Below are 20,942 nucleotides of genomic sequence, written 5' to 3' on the forward strand. Positions count from 1 at the left end.
GTGCAGTCTGTATTTTTATTATTATTATAAATCAAATGTTAATAAAGTTGTATGAGTATAAGCTTTACTGCAGAATTTAATCATTCAAAATGTTTGAACTGTACAAGAAAATTAGTTGTTGATGTTTGTGTAGATAAAACTGAACAAAACTATTTTCACTTAAATACAAATTCATATTTTATTTAGAAATAGAAATGTCAGGCTGATTCTCTTCTTAGAATCAGAAACAAACAAACAAACAAACTAATTAATTAATTAATTAATTGTGGTATTTTCTGCCATCTGCTGGTGCACAGGGGAAATGATGTTTTTCATAAGAAACTAATTCTTAAAGATAGGACAACAGAGGGAGCCTCATTAATATTCATGAGGACGTTCTACCTGATTGGTCACTGACACGTTTTGGCTCTGACGTTTCATGTTGCTGCACGTTTTCATGTTTTCTGGCTGCTGTGAAAAATCCTCCTGAGGAGATTAAACTGACTAGAGCAAGAAACAGAATTAACCAACAGGAAATATACATTTTATTTAATTTCTATTAAAAAACAGCTAGCTATTCTTTCACAAACATTTCAATATTACTGTGGTTTTATTTACTACATTCTCCACACTGAAATGAAAATTAAAATGTCATTATGTGATAAACGGGTAAATTCTGAGCGGGACAGTAAATCACTGTAACTTTAATCTGTTTGTAGTGAAGTGATATCGAGCTCAGTGAGACATTATTAAAGCAAACTTTCTCTTGGAGAAAACCTTATTTCTACATGTATGAGGTCTGAATGTTTCTACTCTTTTTGTTAGGATTTATTTTTATTTTGTCCGCGGTTGCCATGGTGACTAAACTCCTAGTGCAGTATGAAATGTCAGAGCCGGTGTTCCAGTGATTCAGTTCCCCTGTTTCTGCATCAGTGCGCATGCGCGAAATCATCGCGTTTTCTCCTGTTATGTTGAGTCTCTTGTGTGTATTCAGTGTGTGTTAGTTTTATTATTTTGCGTTTATCAGGGTAAGAAAAAATAGTAATTAAATACATGCTGAACAGTACAGAATATTTTGTTGTCAGAGTCCAGACACAGTCAGTAGGTAGTGTGTGTTATTTTTTTAGGTTCCTCATCTCAGCTACACTCTAGACTTTACTCTGAGAATAAATGAACCTAGAAAAGTGGTTTTCTGTAGCTTCATTACATTTATATCCTGCTTCACAGTTTCATTCAGCAAGTTTCATCTGTACTTCATTCTTTCACACTAGACCACAGAGAGAACTGGGTTACCTGATACTGGTGGAAAGGAGATTTTCTCCATATATTACATTATATTACACCTGATAATCACCGGTGGAGAGCATGGAGCCAAAACGCATGCAAATCAGGGTTATTCCACCAAATACTGATTTCTTAATGTTATTTCGCCAAAGCATTAACACAATTTGATTACAAATTATTTGCATTTTGTTTTATTTGAGTTATTAAAGCTCTGCAAATACTGCATGATCTTGGGTTATTTTGATGTGTTGTCATTTCCTTTAAATATACACTCTAAATAACAATAGTTATATTTTAAATTTAGGAGAAATATTGTCAGCAGTTCAGAAAAAATGAAACAAAACTGTTCATCTCACCAATACCTGCACCTGTAAGGAAAAAACATAAGAAACTGATTATTTTGCAGTGGTCTCTTATTTTTTTCCAGAGCTGTATATAAACATTAAACTTCACATAAATTGTTATAAAACTGTTATGCTAGTCTCTAATGCCAACTGGATTGTAGCTATGTCTGTTATTATGTTTTTTTCTGATTTTTGTTTGATTTAAACATCTCTTTTGTTCAAAATTCAGTTTTTGTCTAAAATGTTTGTGAATCATTGAACTGCCTCTTTATCAATCACTATGAAGTGAACAAGGAAGTATGTGAAAAGCAGTTAGCTCTCATCGAGAAGAAATCCTTGTTTTCAAATTAATTTCTTAAATTAATGCAGGATATTCTCTAAGGCTGAAAGGAGAATAAATGCAGACCACTATCTGACTCCATGAAAAGAGACGAGTACAATAAAGATATGTACTTCAGTCACTGTTTTCAGAGGTTTTGTCAAAGTGTGATTAATCAGGATAAACTGCACACATTAACTGATGGTAAGTCAGACAGAGACAGGGTTTCTAACACAAATACTGCTGAAATACTGACAATGAAAAACAAGCTGATTATAACAACTGTAGCATTTTAGACAACTGTAACTGGTATTTCATTGAAAATTTTATTCTAATAGTCTTTAATGTCAAAAGCACATCCAGAACTATGGTGGCCGACAGGTACAGTAACAGACAGGGGCCAACGTCTTGCAAATACAGAAAACACACACAGAAAACACAAGCATAATCAGAAAAAAAGTGAACAGAAATGGTTTACAAGAAAGCATAAATGTTTCTGAGGGGTGTGTGAGAGAAACATTGGCAGGCCATTCAAGATAGAGATAAAATTTAGGGGTGCAGCTTTTAGACTCTTAGCTCTCATACTGCCAAAAGTGTCCATAAGCTCATACATACCCAATGCAACCTAACATTCAAAATGTTATAATCAGATAATGAAATTCAATAATGTAATGAAACTAACACACTAAAACTAAAACTATTCACAGTATTAATTTGTATCCAGGCTAAACCTTTTTATGATCATTTAGTAAAAATGTAATGAAATTAAAAAATGAAACTTAATTAAATTAAGCTAAATTCTCCAAAAGTCCTACTATAGCTATATTATATGTTATTGAATATGACATTTCTCAACAAAGAAAAACAAGTCACTATTGGAATTGTGCAGTGGAATAATTTATTCTATGTTCTACAGTGTTACAGAAAAATAATCATCTCTGTTACAGTAAGAACTGTATGTTCAAATGGACGCCATATCACACAACTCTGTCATGGCATGGATACAAGCACATGCATGATCTTATGTAAAAAAAATAGTTTATAAGAAAATAAAAATTACTGCCATGTATTAAATCCTTAAACCCCTTTTCACTTTAGAAAGTCTGATTAACTTCTTACATTTCAATAATAAAAAATGCAGGAAACATGTATGATTTTGTAAACCTGCTTCTTAAAGAAATTGTGGAAAAAAATTATTGGCAGTTTCTCAAAACCTAAAACATACAGGATATTTATCACTAGAGACATAATAAAATCAATAAATGTTCAGAAGGCAAACATTTTATATTTCCATTCTTTGACAGGCTCCAAGTCTCCTATCTGAAAAGCAGCTACTGAACAAAGAGGTTCAGATGATCATCTTTCCTCTCTGTAATGCTGTTTGGTCTTTTTAGTCAGTCATGTTTCGTTTGGATGATCAATTGCAACACATGCATGACCTTATATAGTTAACAAAAAACAACAATGACATCATAAACACGGATCACCTAATACCTTGAGTTTACCGTATTGTCCCGAATATAAGACGTCCCTGATTATACAGTAAGACGACCCTTGTTGCTTTGCCCTTAATATATGCCCTTAATTTTTCAGGTGTCTATGTGATAGTCATGTAAAATTTCTTTGAATGTCATGTAAAATTAATTGAATTATTCATTCAATATAAATTTTGAATATGGTGAGCTGATGATGCAAAGATTGACTGAAGCTGTTCCACCAAGTCATCAACACATTTGGAATAGACATTATAGATTCTTTCCAATTTTAACAAAAGAGAACCAATATTTTGAGCAATTTGACTTGATGCTTATCTTTCACAACCCAACTCTAATGACGTGTCTGTCGACTTGACCATGTGATTTAAATACCGTGGAGAGGATTGCATTTTCAGTAAATACTAAATACTGTGAAATCAGACCAGTTTTAAATTCTTTCCCGCAATAGGATTTGTGTTTTTCTACGCCTGTGTGCTGCATAAGTCCCATATATGTCTTGAAATCACATCCATTAAAAGCACACTCTGGTTTCATGATTTTTCAAGTGTGAATTAATATGCTGAAAAAAGTCTTTTGTACTATTTTAAAATATGTCACAAATGTTACATCTGAAATACTGAACAACTTCACACTCTTCAGTCTCCTGTAAATTGTGGGATCTATACAAGTGTGTGTGTGTGTGTGTGTAGGCCATCCCATATTTAAAAGGAGTAAGGACAGTTTAAATGAAGACAAGGTATTGCATATCCATGACCAAAAGTGTGTGCTTCACTCAATAATGCTTAAGAAGTACCAATTTTGATGAAGTCATGAATGTGCAGATCTTACATTGCCATCCCATAAGATATAAATGTAAAAACATGCTTAAAAAGAATGTCAAATGATGCATCATTTCAGTCCTCTCCGAGGGTCATACAACAGCAAAATTCAAAATGTCTGAATCAGCACTTCTTCAGCATGTTGATGTATACAATAATTGAACATTTGGCCTGATAGAGGTTCTAGAGGAAAAGTCATGTGGTCAACAATGTGTCTTACAGTTCGATTATTGAGGTACGATTAGATTCAAAACTTTATCTGTTTTTCAGCAACTCTCAAGGTCCATCTTCTCTTATATGCATCAAATTCCCATACTCTTTCTCCAGATTCACAACTCTAGCATCAATGGAGTTGACCTTTTTCAGCTACAGCATCCATTTGTCTGCCCACTGACTCCAAAGATTCGGTGAGATTCTTGACAGAAGCACTATTTTTGACAGCCTCTTCCACAGTTACTACCCTCTTTAAAATTTTCTCTTGCATTTTTTCGATGTGTAGCTTCACTGCTAGCATAGCAGATGGGGCGTTGGGGGCATCAGTAGGAGTTTTAGCCTTTCTTGATGGTTAAATGGAGCAAACTCTGCTTCTCTCTTATTAAACCTGTATTCCAGAAATTTCCTGGCATAACTGTGCATAGCTGTATGAATATCTTTGTCCGAATCCATGTTTATCTACGTGGAACAAGCTAGCAAGAGTCTCAGAGATAATCAGTATAGCAGTGAATTTAGAACACAGAACTCTATGTACGTCAAAAGGAAGGAAAAGTTCTAGTTTAATTTAGGGGTAAACAGTGAGAAATCTCATGCACCAGCAGTGAAAGAATAGAATTTTATCAGCAGAGCTCTGAATCTACAATGTTACACAGATGGATTACACAGTTTACACAGATTACACAGTTGGGCGTCTCTCACTATTGTTATAATAAGACTAATAATATATATACTATTGTTGTTATAAAACTACTAATATAACTAATATAATACAATGTGTAGCGTCTCCAGGTCGGCTCACTTGCTCATGGGGTCTGTTGCATCCTTCTCAAAAACTCAGTTAACTATTACACAACTCACAACTGAGCTATCACTACTTATAGTCGTTTCATTATACCTCAACCGACATGCTGTAACTCATGGGAGCCAGGCTCCGGGATGTCTGATGGCTCTGGATAACCAATGACCCCCCCCAATGAGACTGGGGACAAAGGAGGAATCCTGCCTCCATGAATGTTAGAGTTCTGCAGACCATCAGTACTGATAGCCAAGCTTCACACCTCTGGTACTCCCCATCAACTTGTGACCTGTGACTTGTGACATGCAAATCACCCTGTACCTAGCAGTTTTACTGCCGTTAAAAGTCAACAAGAATTCCCTAATCTAAACCAAATCAATGCCTTGACCGGGGGATGACCAAAGTTCTGACTGAAGACACACACACACACACACATACACACCCACAACCACACACACACAAAGCGTCTGGAAACGCTCATCCTGACCCCCACATGCACACACATAAGGAGAGTTCCTTGATTCAAGTTTCAATAAAACAATAGTAAAACCCTACCTGACCCATGCCTAACACACCTGTATATATGGATTCCCCTTTTGCCTTTACATTTTTATGGTTGTATTACCACTCATGACCTGTTGTTCTGTGTTTTCATGAAATAGAACGTTTTATAATATAAGATTGTATGTTTTAATTGCCTATAACCAGTTTCCTTTCCTCTCATACTATTTCCTTCATGTCTTCTATCAAAATGATCCTCGTTTACTTTTATAAGCAATAGTGTATGCCATGTGGTCATCCAATACATAATATGAGCCTACGATACTTTAATTGAATCTTTACCCATTCCTGACTTCACCATAAAGGATGCAAATCAGTGACGGAGTGGAGACAAAGAAACTTTTCCCTCCAAAAGTTTCAGGTATTGGATTGGTCACTCTGAAAACCTGGGCGCGACCAAGGGATCAATAAAAACCCTAAGCACCCATCTATCAAAGCTTTTTGGCTTTTTTTAGCTTTGGCTTTTTGCTCAGCTTTTTGCTCTGCTCAGCTCGGCTTGGCCCCTAAGCCCTAAGCACCCATCTATCGTTGCTTTTTTGTCCAGCTCAGCTTTTTGTCCTGCTCAGTTTTTTGCTCGGCTCAGCTCAGCTCGGCCCCATGGGGGCCAACCCCCTCTCCGCTCTGCGGTCGGGGGGGCCCCCGTGCGCCTTTTCTTCCCAGGACGATCTCTTCTATCGTCGCCTGAATCGACACCGATCTCTCTTCGGGACAAGACTTTCACTTTCTCTTGAGACTTTGCCGGCAGCTTCACTCGAGGAACTTTGCACCACCAAAACCTTTTTCGTTCCAGCAGAATCTCTCGCTTACTCCGAGGACTTCGAATCTCCGAACCTCCTTGATCCACTACATCAGGACGCTTGTCAACGAACCAATGCAAGTAAAAGCTACCAATTATTTTAGATCCGCAATTTTAAGCTGAAGCCCCTTTATTAAGGTGAAATTACCTTGACGATTCTCACACGTGGTAATCAAAACTCGATCTGAAACTTGTCATATTTGATCTCTTCTCTGTTTCCTTATCTCTCTCTCTCTCTCTCTCTCTCTCTCTCTCTCTCTCTCTCTCTCTCACTCGCTCTCTTGTTCTGATGTATGTGTGTCATAGTTAGTATGTGTTGTGTGTTTTTGTTTTATTAAATGCATTTTATTCACGAGTGATTGTCTCTGTGCTTTGCTCACAATTTCGGGGTCCCTGAACATTGCTCTTGCTACGTGCTAAATTACAGCTAGTACTTTATAAAATAGTTATTCTTTCTTGGCCAGGAAGATAACTTTCCCTGGAATTAATGCATAATTATACTGTCTGTTCGGTGGACGAACAAATCAAATAATTGTGTTATTGATTCTCTGACCGTTAGTTCTAAGAACCCCCATTTGAATATTTATCATTAATTATAACCAGTTATAATTACACTTAAATATTTAAATTTTGAGCTAGAGTCGCAACAAATGTTATAATGTAATGTTGACACTACCCGATCCATGCTGGAAGTACTTTATTAGTGATTCTCTTGATATAAATACACTTTTGGGGTAAAATATATCAATTGAATTATATTGCACTTGAGTAATCGATTAAATTGATTAAATACAATTAAATAAATGAAATAATTACATTAAAACTTTACAATTAGATTACAATTTCTAGACTCCATTGGGTAATACAGATCTGTATGTGTGTGTGTGTGTGTTTTACGTTTAATATTTAAGTTTCTAAAGATATGTTCTACTTATTTCAAAAGTCTGCATTTAAGACACACGCAAGATACTTATTTATTCATTCAATTTATTTATTCATGAATAAATTAATTCCTTCATGTTCTGCTTAACTGTTCTACTTATTTCAGCATACTTTAACAAATGTCTACATCTAGGAAACACACAAAATATTTATTTATTCAATTTATTTATTCATTGATTAACGGCCGTCTCACATTCTGACGATTTGCAGAATTGTCAGGAATTTCTCCTTTTAAGATGAATTCTTGAAGCTGTAGACCAGAGCTTCCCAAACTTTAGAGGGGTAAGGCCCCCCACATACATAGCAAAAGCTCCACACCCCCCCCACCTCTTTATTTAAAAAATACAGTATATTGATTAATAGTATAAAGATATATTTATACATATATTAGATATATTTAATAAAGCAGATTGTCTCTTTGCACAAAATTGTCAAACATTTATTAACCAGTTTGTAAGAAGTTCATGTGAATTATGAGAACTACCATAAAATGTAATATTTTTATATGCTGGTGAAAATAAGATGATGTAAACATTCTTTACGAATATATTTAAATCCTTAACACTACATACTGTCTGCATACTATTTACAATTATATTGAATCAAAGTCTGTATCCAATAAAAATAATCTGCAGGATAAATAAACCACATTACTCTTATTACATATGCAGTTTGATTGTATAAATACTCATGAGCAGAGGTGAAGCTGCGGAGGTGAAGACAAACTGTACTGTGATCGTGATTGTGTGGAAACCCCCGCCCTCTTTATCAAACACTGAAGTGAAAGTGAAAGGCAGTTAGCACATTTCTGAAATTAACTGCAGGATATTCTCCCGAAACGAGTGTAATTGCAGCAAATTTCGACTCCCTGAAAAGAGGCAAGTAAAATAAAGCTATGTATATCAGTGAGTGTTTAATAGTATAGTCTCTATAAATAGAGATTTAGTCAGTGTTTGATTTATCATGGATAATCTGCACACGTTAACAATGTCAGACAAATACAGGTCTCAAATACCGACACTGAAATACAAGCTGATTATTAAAGCTGATTATGAAATACAAAACCATTTTTTAAAGAAAACTTGTCTTTAATCATCAGTAATCAAACAGGAGTGTTTCTTTTTTATTTTTGTATTAGTAGCTGCTCAAAAGTATACAGAGTACAAAGGCGAGCACTGGGTGAAAAATTAACACTTACAAACATATCAAAAAGTGGGAAACAAAGTGTGAATGATCCAGTTACTGAGCTGAGAGCTGTGAGAAAGATCAGTGAAAGTCTGTGTTTAATCTCATGAAGATCAGAATGTTTCTGTGTTCATAGATCACAGTCTAAATGCTTCTAGTGTCAATATTTAAGTGTAATGCTGGACAATAAGTCAAACAGAATAATCAGTACATGTTTAACTGATTATCAAACAGATTAATCACTGTTACATGTGTGACCTGAATGATGTGATTTCTTACTGAAAAGATTAAAAATACAGGAGAAAGCAAATGGTTGAATCTTCATCATCAACAAAAGGCAAAAGAAGGAGAAGCATGGAAGAACCAAAGTCATGTAAGTTATAACTAAATTAAATTTCTTAGGAAACTAAAAATATATCCAAATAATAACAAATATGTAGAACCTGCTGAAGAAATGTGTAAAATTGTTACCAAATACAATACAAAAAAATTAAGTCTTTAATTGGACAATGTATTATTGCTAATCTGTAGCTTCACTATTACTGTGTAATTGCACAAATTATGGTTACAAATACAGTAGTTTATAAAAAATAAATGTTGGGATTAAATCTTGTGTTTGTCAGTAATTTATACAAAACAGAATATACATTTTTTAAAATAAAAAAACATTATTATGGAATTAAATTTTTAATCATTATCAGCTCAAATAATCATGTTAAAGTGAGTTTATTTTATTTTATTTTATTGCATATGCTCCACAACATTTAAAGTAACTATGTACTGAAATAAGGCTGACTTTGTTGTAAATGTGTTATTGTTGGTGCCTTGCTGTGATACTGTGTCAGATGAATAAGACACTCAAGCATGCATACAGATGTAAGTAAAACTCTGTAAAGATAACAACTTTGTGTCATCACACCACCCTGAAACTGATCATTTTTAATACACATTGCTTGCCCATTATGTAGAAGCCAAATGTAAGATTCCATTTACAAATAACAAAAAACACTGAGTATAAAATTCAGAAATTTTAACACCATCAGTGACACCCCAATAAGTGTGTTTACACTTCATTTGTCTTTATAAATAAAAAGGCCTTTTTGTATCAGTTCAAGAAAATGTATTGAAATTCTTGTCTGTGATTTTCATACCTAAACAATAGATACAGTTTACTGTTTAGTAGGGCTGCACGATTATGACAAAAATCATAATTGTCGATTATTCCCTTGAAATTGTAATTGCAATTATTAATTACTATTAACACAATTTACATTTAATGGTGTTTTGAATAGCTTTATAACATTGTTTGAAGTAACTGCATGCCATATTTTATAACATATAAATATTTTTTTTAATCTTGCTGACTTTTTTTATCCTATTTCTTTGAGGGTGGAATCATCAGAGAGTATCTCCAAGACTTGACTTGAGTAAAACGGTCAATCACCATACTAGTATTTATAGTGCTGAGAATTCCTTTTTCAACTGACAGAACAGACGAATGATGGAGTCTGTTCTGGTCCATTGTTCACCTAAGTCATTTATGTATTTTAACTTAAATACTGCATTACTTGAATAATAGAAAGTCATGATGTTCAGATTGTAATGTCTTAGTGCTTTAACAGTTTATATTTTATTTAGATCTATCTTTAGGCTTATTTAATTTAGGGATTTTGTACGTCTTGGGTATGGAATAATATTCAAAAGGGTCCGATATGTCAAGGGTTTTCAGAATCAAAGACAGTGGACCTCTTTTTTGACACAATATACATTTGTTAGCCGACTTTTATCAACTGTGTTAACATTAAAAATTAAAAGTCGGCTATTAGCTCAATAATAACATTGTGTTTTCTGACCGTTTTTTTTATTGCTGTCCCGCTCAAGGGCTGTAAGGTATTTTAGTCACGTGGTATGAAAGCGGCGCTGTGCAGACCGATAGGAGTAGGACATTAAAGTGTCGCGAGAGCGGTTCTAGAACATATTCAAGCGTACACTCTCGCGGTATTTTGGCGCGCGCACGTGTGTGTGTGTGCACAGAGAGATGTCAGTCAAATGTCATTTCTTTTCGGTTCTAATTCTTGATTCTTCTCAGCAACACTTTCCAAACTATCTGATGTTTCTTGATCAGTGCACATGTTCGTAACATTAACATGACAAGATAGACATGCGCAAGTGGATAATCGGGCCGTTGATAAGGACACGCCTACAGACTATTAGACCTATTAAAAGTATTTCTTCGCCCCTCACAACGTAACATGCAATAAACACTCCTTAAGCACGCAGAATAATGGAAGTAGATTTTTTTTGTAATCGCAGTTTTGAACGTTTACATAGTCGTGGCATCTGTAATCCTAATCACGATTAGAAAATCGATTAATTGTGCAACCCTACTGTATAGAGACCAGAATGAAACAGATTACAGTATTTCTACACTATTTATAAAATATGTGTAACATTTTTTTCTTTCAAATCTAGTTTCTCATGACTCCAGGAGTCCCCTCTCTGAAGAGCAGCTGCTGTGTTCGATCTGTCTGGATGTGTTCACTGATCCAGTCACCACTCCATGTGGACACAACTTCTGTAAGAGCTGCCTTACACAGTGCTGGGAGAAGAGTCAACACTGTCAATGTCCATTATGTAAAGAGAAATTCACCAAGAAACCTAAACTGAAGATTAATATAACACTGAGAGAGGTTGCAGATCACTTCAAGAAGAAAAGTGGTTCTGACAAACCTGAGGTTCTTTGTGATGCCTGCACTGGAGAGAAGCTAAAGGCCCTGAAATCCTGTTTGGTTTGTTGTGCTAGTTTGTGTAAAACTCATTTAGAGTTTCATAATACTATGCCCAAACATAAGAAACACAAATTAATGAACCCTGTGAAGAACCTGGAGGACTACATATGCCAGAAACACGAGAGAGCTCTGGAGCTGTTCTGTAGAGATGATCAGACGTGTGTGTGTCAGTTCTGCACTGAAGGAGACCACAAGAATCACAACACTGTTCCTATAGAGGAGGAGAGCAGAGAGAGGAAGGTGAGAAAGACTGATTAATGTCAACTATGGACATTATGTTATATAATGCAAACTAATATATCCAGCAGTAGATCAGATTATAATGCTGTGAATTAAGTTTCTTAAAATACTAAATACTCAAATATTATGTCTTGTACTGTGTATGGGGATAAATTATAACAAATTATTTCTTTAAAAAAAGTCTTCTTCTCTGCCCTCAGACTCAGCTGGTGAAAATACAGACAGATGTGCAGCAGATGATTCAGGACCGACTGAAGAAGATAAAAGAAATCAAACACTCAGTAGAGCAAAGCAAAGTGTGTACAAACATGACTGGGTTTATATATGATACGTTCAGTTTTCTTTTTAGTTTGTAGAAATGAACAAACTGCATTAAATATTAATTCTCTATTCAGTGTTATCTGATGGAAGTGAAAATGTGTTCCTCCTTTAGAGAAGCACAGAGAAAGAGAAAGCAGACAGTGTTGAAGTCTTCACTGCTCTGATTCACTCCATTGAGAGAAGTCAGGCTAAGCTGCTCGAGGTGATGGAGGAGAAGCAGAAAGCAGCAGAGAGGCAGGCTGAAGGACTCATTAAAGAGCTGGAACAGGAAATCACTGTGCTAAAGAGGAGAGACACTGAGCTGGAGCAGCTCTCACACACTGAGGAGCATCTCCACCTCCTACAGGTCAGTGTTCTTCTCTCTGTTCACTGGCAATGCAGAACATCACAGAACAACACTCACCATGCTGAAGGATTTCTCCTCTCTCCTGCTCTACTGTAGATTTACTCCTCCATGTGCAGCCCTCCACACACCAAGAACTGGACTGAGATCAGTATTAACACTGATCTGAGTGGGGACACTGTGAGGACAGCTCTGTCTCAGCTTCAGAAGACTCTGAATGAGAAACTCACTAAAACACTCAATGACAAGTTAAAGGAAACAGGTGAGAAATTACTTTGTATTTTATATTATAAAATAGAGAAATAATAATTGACTGTTTTAAACGGTTTTTGCTAAATCTAAATAAAAATACCAATAACTAATCTGAACTAATTTTTTTGTAATTAGTTTCCACAGAACTGAAGAGGATTCAGCAGTATTCAGGTACAGTGAGATTTCTGATTTCCTCTCATATTAAAATGTACATATCAACATTACACCACTGCATCATCAGACTTATTTACATCTGTAGATCTCTCCAGATTAAAGGAAGCCCTTAAACTTTTTTTTTTACTGTAGAAAGACTGATCATTTTCATACATTTCACTAATAAAATAAGTAAACTTATATTTGGACATAGATTAACTATTTTTAACTATATGATCAAAGATTGATTTCTTTGCCTATCAGTGGTGAATTTAATCTTAATGCTGATCAAAAGGTGAGAGTTTTATATTTATGCATATATTTTTTTTACACCATGCAGTGTCTTTATCATTTACAACTGAGCTTCAGCGTAAAAGGCATGAATGTGTTCTACAAAAATTACACTAACATTAAATGACATCCTAAACAAGTGTGTTTAATAAAAATAATTTTTGTATCAGTTCAGGAAAACGTGTATAAATTCAGGTCTGTGATTTTTACAGCTAAAATACAAATGCAGTTTACTGTATAGATCAGGGTTCAACAACCTTAAACACATGCAGCGTAGTCACTGATACACTGGCAGTAAGCTTCCTCAAGAGATTTTTTTAAACAGTTATAGCTCCGTTTCAGCTGCATGCCACATTTTGTAGAACCATTGGCTGTTACACTGTCATTCATAGTGATGCAGTGCAGCGGTTCCAGTTTGGTAGAATAGATAATGGCAGCTCTGCTAGCTTAGAAAGCTAAAGTAAATGTTCAGTCATTTCAGCCTGTATGGACAGAAGATTTCAGTTTTTTTTAGAAAGGCCGTGCTGTGTGTACTTTATCTTTTGAAAATGTTGTTTGTTGAATATCGAGTGTTAAGTGCCATTTCGACAAAGCACAAGAAAAGTTTAAAATATCAGTCAGAATTCATCAAACATGGAATATCCAGTTATGGTTAGCAAACAAACTCCCACAAAGTATTTGCCACTGATAAAAATCATGCAACAAAAGCCAGCTATAGCGTTGCTCATTGCATTGTTCAACACTGAAAGCCATTCACTGCCATTCACTGATGGCAGAAGCTTCTGTTTGAAGGCTTACCAAACAAAGAGACAATAAAATCCAGAATAAAAAATATTTCCATGTCTGCTAGAAGTGTTCAGCAAAGTACTGAAGAAATGACAAAAAATGTTAGCTCTTAGCTAACAGCTGGGTTTCAAGATGAGAGCGTGGACATGAATGACATAATGCACACTGTTTTGGACATGTTTGACACATGAAGCACTTTTGTTGGCAAACTCGTTTGCCACTTTCCACTATTTCAAGCATGTAAGGGAGACTTTAAGTGACTACATATAACCCCCAGATAATGAAGCTCAGCAAAGACAAGCAGGGTCAGGGATACACTGATTGGTATGCATCTGTTTATTTAGTGTGTCCATGTTTACGCAAGGTGAAAACAATGCTGTATCCCCAAAAGCCCAAACCCATTCATCAATAGATTTTTAAAACAGAGACTTAATCAAATGATTCTGTGCACATAGTGAAACGAACATCTTAAATGAAAGCTTGTAGTTTTTCGAACTCAAAAATGTCGAGACAGCAGCTTAAGAATTTATTTAACTAAGTTTTGTCTGAATGTTGCTTGGTGTCCACATGGGAATAGTGCTAATTTAAATTGAAGACTCAGAGCCTCTGCTATCGGCTAGTCTGGCAACGCCAGTTTTTAGACAATTTACAAGTAGATGGTTTATGCACGTGTAGCCTTATAAAACTATTCCATTAGTTTCCATTACCAGTGAACTGTACATCGGTGTAAGCAACCTTCTGCAGATAAATATTTAAGTGCATTTCCAGTCTTTATCAGCAACTGCCACTGAAGTAAATCATACTCGGCACATGCCATGACACTATATATGGCAGGGGTGTCCAACACTTCGCTACCAGTAACTCGTGACACACTTAAAGTTTCATAGAATATGTACAAAATTTATTAAATCAGATGAACTTAGTAAACCTGTTTACATTTAATCCAAATCAAACTCACAAACTTACCACCCCTTTCAGTTGTTGTACCAGAATCTGACTCCCCGAACAAATCATGTGCCTCTGCTCGTGCATCACGCAGTTTAATACAGCAATTCATCAAGCTTTTTCACACATAGTTAGCATCAACTTTACATGGAAGCTTTAAATAAATGTAAATCTATAAGCACAAAATGAAGTAGTTTGGATAAAGGATAAAGAAAATACATGGCAGATCTTTTTAACTTGGAAGCTGCTGGAGATTCGACAGTGTTAGGAATAAAGCAACGATGCTGCCAAAGTAAAAGCGCCGAATGAATCTATCCTGCTGCACGAAGATGCAGGACGAGTGTGCTGTAGACATTTCTTATTAGTGCAGCTGATGTTTCCTAGTAAAATACTCTTTAATATTTCCCATTGCACATGCATATGAATGCCATAAAAATACTATTATTTAATCACATAAAGTCCAATACAATTTCAGGTCTCTGTTATTAAAATTAATATCACTTTCAATATCAAAAATGTTCCCTTTTTTGTGAAAAGAGCCTTCTTCAGTCATCAGGGTATGTGCCAAAAGTTTTAATTAGTAACAATTTACTGATAAATAACAGAATCCATGTGAATGAATAAAATCTTACAATAGTAACTAATTAGTCTAGTCAGCAAACCTGTTGTGTTAAATCAATTAACTCAACTCAACAATTAGCATGCTGCTTATGTGAATTTAAATTGATTTGTTGCAAAATATGACATTGACATGACGATATTGACATTTTTTAAATGTTCACGCAAAAATAGCAGATTCAATTGGTTTGGTTTATGGTAATAAGTTATGTAAATAAATGTTACTAACAATCTAACATTTTTTATGTTGGAACACTTTTATCTGTAAAATAAATAAAGATAAAATACATGAGTTAAAGGCACAATTAAATAAAAGGTTAAAATATTTATGGTATTAGTTATGTTATTAATTATTGGACAGAATGAAAAAAATCATCGTTAGACTAATTGATTATTAGAAGAAAAAAACGACAGATGAATTTTTGTAAATTTTTGTTAGTTGCAGCTTTAGTTTGCATATCTCTGATGTGGACGTTTTCATGATGATGGCAGTATTCTTATATAGTGCTGTATTTATTTTTGATATATTATGCTATATAATGCTGACAATGTTTTTCATCTTTTACAGACTTCTACCACAAACTGTACACATTTTTTTCCTTTTTTAAGCAAAATGGTTTTTTTTTTTAATGTTTGATTATTTATTCTTATATAAATTCTAATGTTTCACTGGATGATTTAATATTTTTTACCTGCATACTCATATCACACACTGTGTGTTTCTCTCAGTGGATGTGACTCTGGATCCTGATACAGCAAATCCATATCTCATCCTGTCTGCTGATGGAAAACAAGTAACACATGGAGACACACGACAGAATCTCCCTGATACACCACAGAGATTGAGCAAATATGCACATGTCCTGGGAAAGCAGAGTTTGTGCTCAGGGAGATTTTATTATGAGGTGCAGGTCAAAGGGAAAATTGACTGGGCTCTTGGAGTGGCCAAAGAGTCCATTAACAGGAAGGGAGACATTACATTGAAACCTCAGGATGGATTCTGGACTGTGAAACTGAGGAATAAGAATCAGTACTGGGCTTGTGTTGATCCTGATGTCCCCCTCACACTGAGAGAGAAGGTGGAGGTGGTGGGGTTTTTTGTGGATTATGAGGAGGGTCTGGTCTCCTTTTATGATGTAAAGTCCAGATCTCATATCTATTCTTTCACTGGTCAGTCTTTCACTGAGAAACTCTATCCATACTTCAGTCCTTATTTAAATGAAGGAGGTAAAAATTCAGCACCACTGATCATCTCTCCTGTATTTAAGGCTAAATAAATTTTCAACAAATTTACTCATCTATTAAATGGTGAGAATAAAAACAATATTTTACTTTTTTTGGTTAATTCTAGAAAAAAAAAAACATTTTTCCCATTTTAAAGTGCTCTACTAATTGTTTTGATACAGGGTCTTTCAAATGTTAATAAAATTTGACTACAGTTAACACTGAGTTTTACTGCAGAATTTAATCAGTAAAATGTTTGAACTGTGCATAAAAGTTCAGCTGTGGATGTCTCTGTACATGAAACTGAACAAAACTGTATTTCTCCTTAAAATTTCATTAATCACAAATGCAAACTAATTCATATTTTATTTAGAAATAAAAATGCCAGGCTGATTATGTTCTTTGAAATAACCTGGCTCTCCTGGACCCTAAAAACTTTGACCAGATTACAGCCAACACCAGTGATCTTCCACAGACTGCACTTCAAGAACTAAGCAAATGCTTGCTTCAGTTTGACAGTACAGCTACAGTGACCAATTTAAAAAGTGAGCTCTCAAGTCTGGCTAAACAGTGGCCTAGATTGAAAAGATCAACATTCGATGAACACACTATCAGGACAACAGAGGATGTGCCTGAAGACGACGATGGTGTGGAGATTGTGAACAAGAGCTGCTCATCTTGCAAGAACTGTCCGGTGTGTTGTTATCGTATTCTTTGTCAATACAACCTATTGACCAATGCATACCCCATTTTGGGACTTGCTTACAAGTTCTTACTTACACTCTCAGTCACCCAGGTAGCTTGCGAACGAAGCTTCTCCACTCTTAAATTCATAAAGAGTAGGCTTAGGAGCTCTCTCACACAACAGCATCTAGAAGCTTTCATGCTCATGGCTTCAGAAAGAGATGTTTAATTGGCCTTGGATAGTGATCAGATCATAGATGGCATTGCTGAGAGAAGTGAGCAACTACGGAAATTGCTCACCTAATTAAAAGGAGAAGAAGGTAGTCATTTTCAGATGTAAGCTTGTCTGCTTAACCCTACTTGTAAGATGTCTTCTTAACCCTACTTCTATGTTGTCTTGCGTACTTGATTTCTTTACACTAACAAATAATTTATAATAAATAATAAATAATCACTAATCTGTTTTGTCTCCTTCACAGGAATCCTTTCATTATCTTTATATCTCACACTGCATCAAGATTATACCCCCTGACTAGCTAAAATATTGTCTTTATAGTTTTATATGTTGTTTGTCTTAATGTTCTTTCCTTTGTTTCTTTGTTTTACAAATATGACCCAATACTGTATATGTTCAGTGATCAAATAAATGTTTAAATAGCATTTATTCTGCGTTATATTTTTATGCTAGTAAGTGGTGTTAAAAATTAGTCTCCACATTAATGAGCCAATGTATTATGATGTGGGATGTGGTGGGCTGCTGTGGGGCAGGATGTCCAGGGCCAATTTTTGGTCCCAATCCGCCCCTGTGTGCAGCAACATGAAACGTCAGAGCTGAAATCAGGTAGAACTTCCTCATGAATATTAATAAGGCTCCCTCTGTTTAAGAATTTTTTTTCTAATTGAAAAACATCGTTTCCCCTTTGCACCAGCAGATGGCAGAAAATACTGCAGATAAAGGATTTGCAGATTAATTTATTTAGTTATTTTTGTACCAAAGAACAGAATCAGTCATTAACAGAATCAATCTTTTTTTATTTCTAAACAAAATATGAATTTGTTTGTTTTTGTGTTTAATTAAGTTTTAAGTTTTAAATACATTTTTGTTCAATTTTATCTACAGAGATATCAACAGCTGAACTCTTTGTAAATTTTGATTATGTTCTGCAGTAAAACTCAATTTTATTAACATTTGATTTGTAATATACATAATAAACAGACTATAAGATTAATTTTTTCCCCACCCTACGCCCTCAAAAAAAACTCTGTTTTTATTCATTTAATGTGATTCAATGTGATATTTTGCTTTCAGGAATTTTGGCACTATTTTACTTCCATATTATGTACATGTTCTGGGAAAGCCGAGTTTCTCCTCAGGGAGATCATATTATGAGGTGCAGGTCAGAGGGAAAACTGAGTGGAATGTTGGAGTGGCCAAAGAGTCCATTAACAGGAAGGGAGAGATTACACTGAGACCTCAGGATGGATTCTGAAGACTGTGGATCTGAAGAATGAGAATCAGTATAAGGCTTGTGTTGAGCCCTCTGTCCCCATCACACTGAGAAAGAAGGTGGAGAAGGTGGGGGTGTTTGTGGATTATGAGGAGGGTCTGGTCTCCTTTTATGATGTGAAGTCCAGATCTCATATCTATTCTTTCACTGGTCAGTCTTTCACTGAGAAACTCTATCCATACTTCAGTCCTGGATTAAATGAAGTAGGTAAAAATTCAGCACCACTGATCATCTCTCCTGTATTTAAGACTGAATGAATTTTCACTTCTCAAATTTAACCAATTATTCAAGAATGAAATAAATATTTTACTTCTTTGGTCCATTTTAGAAATACAGCTATGGGTGACAAAAATAACATAATATTAATCCTACACTCTGTTTTGTCTGTTATGATTATTACAAATCGAACAATAATCAATTATGTTTCGGTTTACACTTTTTATTGCAGAATTTAATTTGATCAATAAAATGTATTATGTTCAGCTGTTGATGTCTGTGTAGATAAAACTGAACAAATTTTTTTCTTAAAAGTCATTAAACACAAATACAAACAAATTTATATTTTATTTTTAAATAAAATTGTCACGCTGATTCTGGTCTTTGAAAAAGAAATGACTAAATAAATTAATCCTTTATTAATGGTATTTCCTGCCATCTGCTGGTGCAATGGGGAAATTATGTCTTCTATACTAAAACAAATTCTTAAAGGCAGAAGGGCAGAGGGAGCCTCGTTAATATTCATGAGGAAGTTCTACCTGATTGGTCACTAACACGTTTGGGCTGTGACGTATCATGTTGCTGCATATCATGTTGCTGTTTTCTGACTTCTGTGAAAAATCTCCAAGGATCATACAACAGCAAAATCCAAAATGTCTGAAATAGCACTTTTTCAGCACATTGATGTATCCAATAATTCAACATTTGGCCTGATGGAGGCAAAAGAGTAAAGGTCATGAGGTCAACAATGTGTCTCACAGTTCAACTATTGGGGTAACAGTTAGATTCAAAACTTTATCTGCTTTTGCAAAGCTGAAATGCTCCCTTGCCAGAAGGGATTTCTGTTCACATACTGAACTACCATGTGAGCACAGGTTTTGTATTTAGTTATACACCATACACTGAGCCCAGTACCAGCACACAAACACTCTCTTATATAATTCAAATAAGTCAAATGTTTATTACTTATTGTGAAATGAACTTAAATATTAAAATCACATTTAGGCAAAATGAACTGTTTTATTTTAAGTCATTTATTTATTGTATGTCCATCTCAACCAATCACTTAAATTATACTATATTGCCAAAAGTATTCACTCACCCATCCAAATAATCAGAATCAGGTGTTCCAATCACTTCCATGGCCACAGGTGTATAAAATCAAGCACCTAGGCATGCAGACTGTTTTTACAAACATTTGTGAAAGAATGGGTCGCTCTCAGGAGCTCAGTGAATTCCAGCGTGGAACTGTGATAGGATGCCACCTGTGCAACAAATCCAGTCGTGAAATTTCCTCGCTCCTAAATATTCCACAGTCAACTGTCAGCTGTATTATAAGAACGTGGAAGTGTTTGGGAACGACAGCAACTCAGCCACGAAGTGGTAGGCCACGTAAACTGACGGAGCGGGGTCAGCGGATGCTGAGGTGCATAGTGCGAAGAGGTCGCCAACTTTCTGCAGAGTCAATCGCTACAGACCTCCAAACTTCATGTGGCCTTCAGATTAGCTCAAGAACAGTGCGCAGAGAGCTTCATGGAATGGGTTTCCATGACCGAGCAGCTGCATCCAAGCCATACATCACCAAGTGCAACGCAAAGCGTCGGATGCAGTGGTGTAAAGCACGCCGCCACTGGACTCTAGAGCAGTGGAGACGCGTTCTCTGTAGTGACGAATCGCGCTTCTCCAACTGGCAATCTGACGAGTCTGGGTTTGGCGGTTGCCAGGAGAATGGTACTTGTCTGACTGCATTGTGCCAAGTGTAAAGTTTGGTGGAGGGGGGATTATGGTGTGGGGTTGTTTTTCAGGAGCTGGGCTTGGCCCCTTAGTTCCAGTGAAAGG

The 20,942-nt window shown here is 35.5% G+C and overlaps 1 protein-coding gene across 1 annotated transcript; it reads left to right on the forward strand.

Moving 5' to 3' along the window:
• The first annotated feature begins 8,788 nt into the window (after nucleotides 1-8,788).
• LOC131356677 (E3 ubiquitin-protein ligase TRIM39-like) lies at nucleotides 8,789-19,144 on the forward strand. Its single transcript, XM_058395838.1, has 8 exons — nucleotides 8,789-9,106; nucleotides 11,188-11,762; nucleotides 11,963-12,060; nucleotides 12,198-12,429; nucleotides 12,526-12,688; nucleotides 12,814-12,849; nucleotides 16,201-16,491; nucleotides 18,891-19,144. The coding sequence occupies exons 1-8, from the start codon at nucleotides 9,043-9,045 to the stop codon at nucleotides 19,142-19,144; spliced, it is 1,713 nt and encodes a 570-aa protein (XP_058251821.1). The 5' UTR covers nucleotides 8,789-9,042.
• Nucleotides 19,145-20,942: the final 1,798 nt, after the last annotated feature.

This window comes from Hemibagrus wyckioides, linkage group LG07 (assembly GCF_019097595.1).
Source record: "Hemibagrus wyckioides isolate EC202008001 linkage group LG07, SWU_Hwy_1.0, whole genome shotgun sequence".
NCBI classification, from domain to species: Eukaryota; Metazoa; Chordata; class Actinopteri; order Siluriformes; family Bagridae; genus Hemibagrus; species Hemibagrus wyckioides.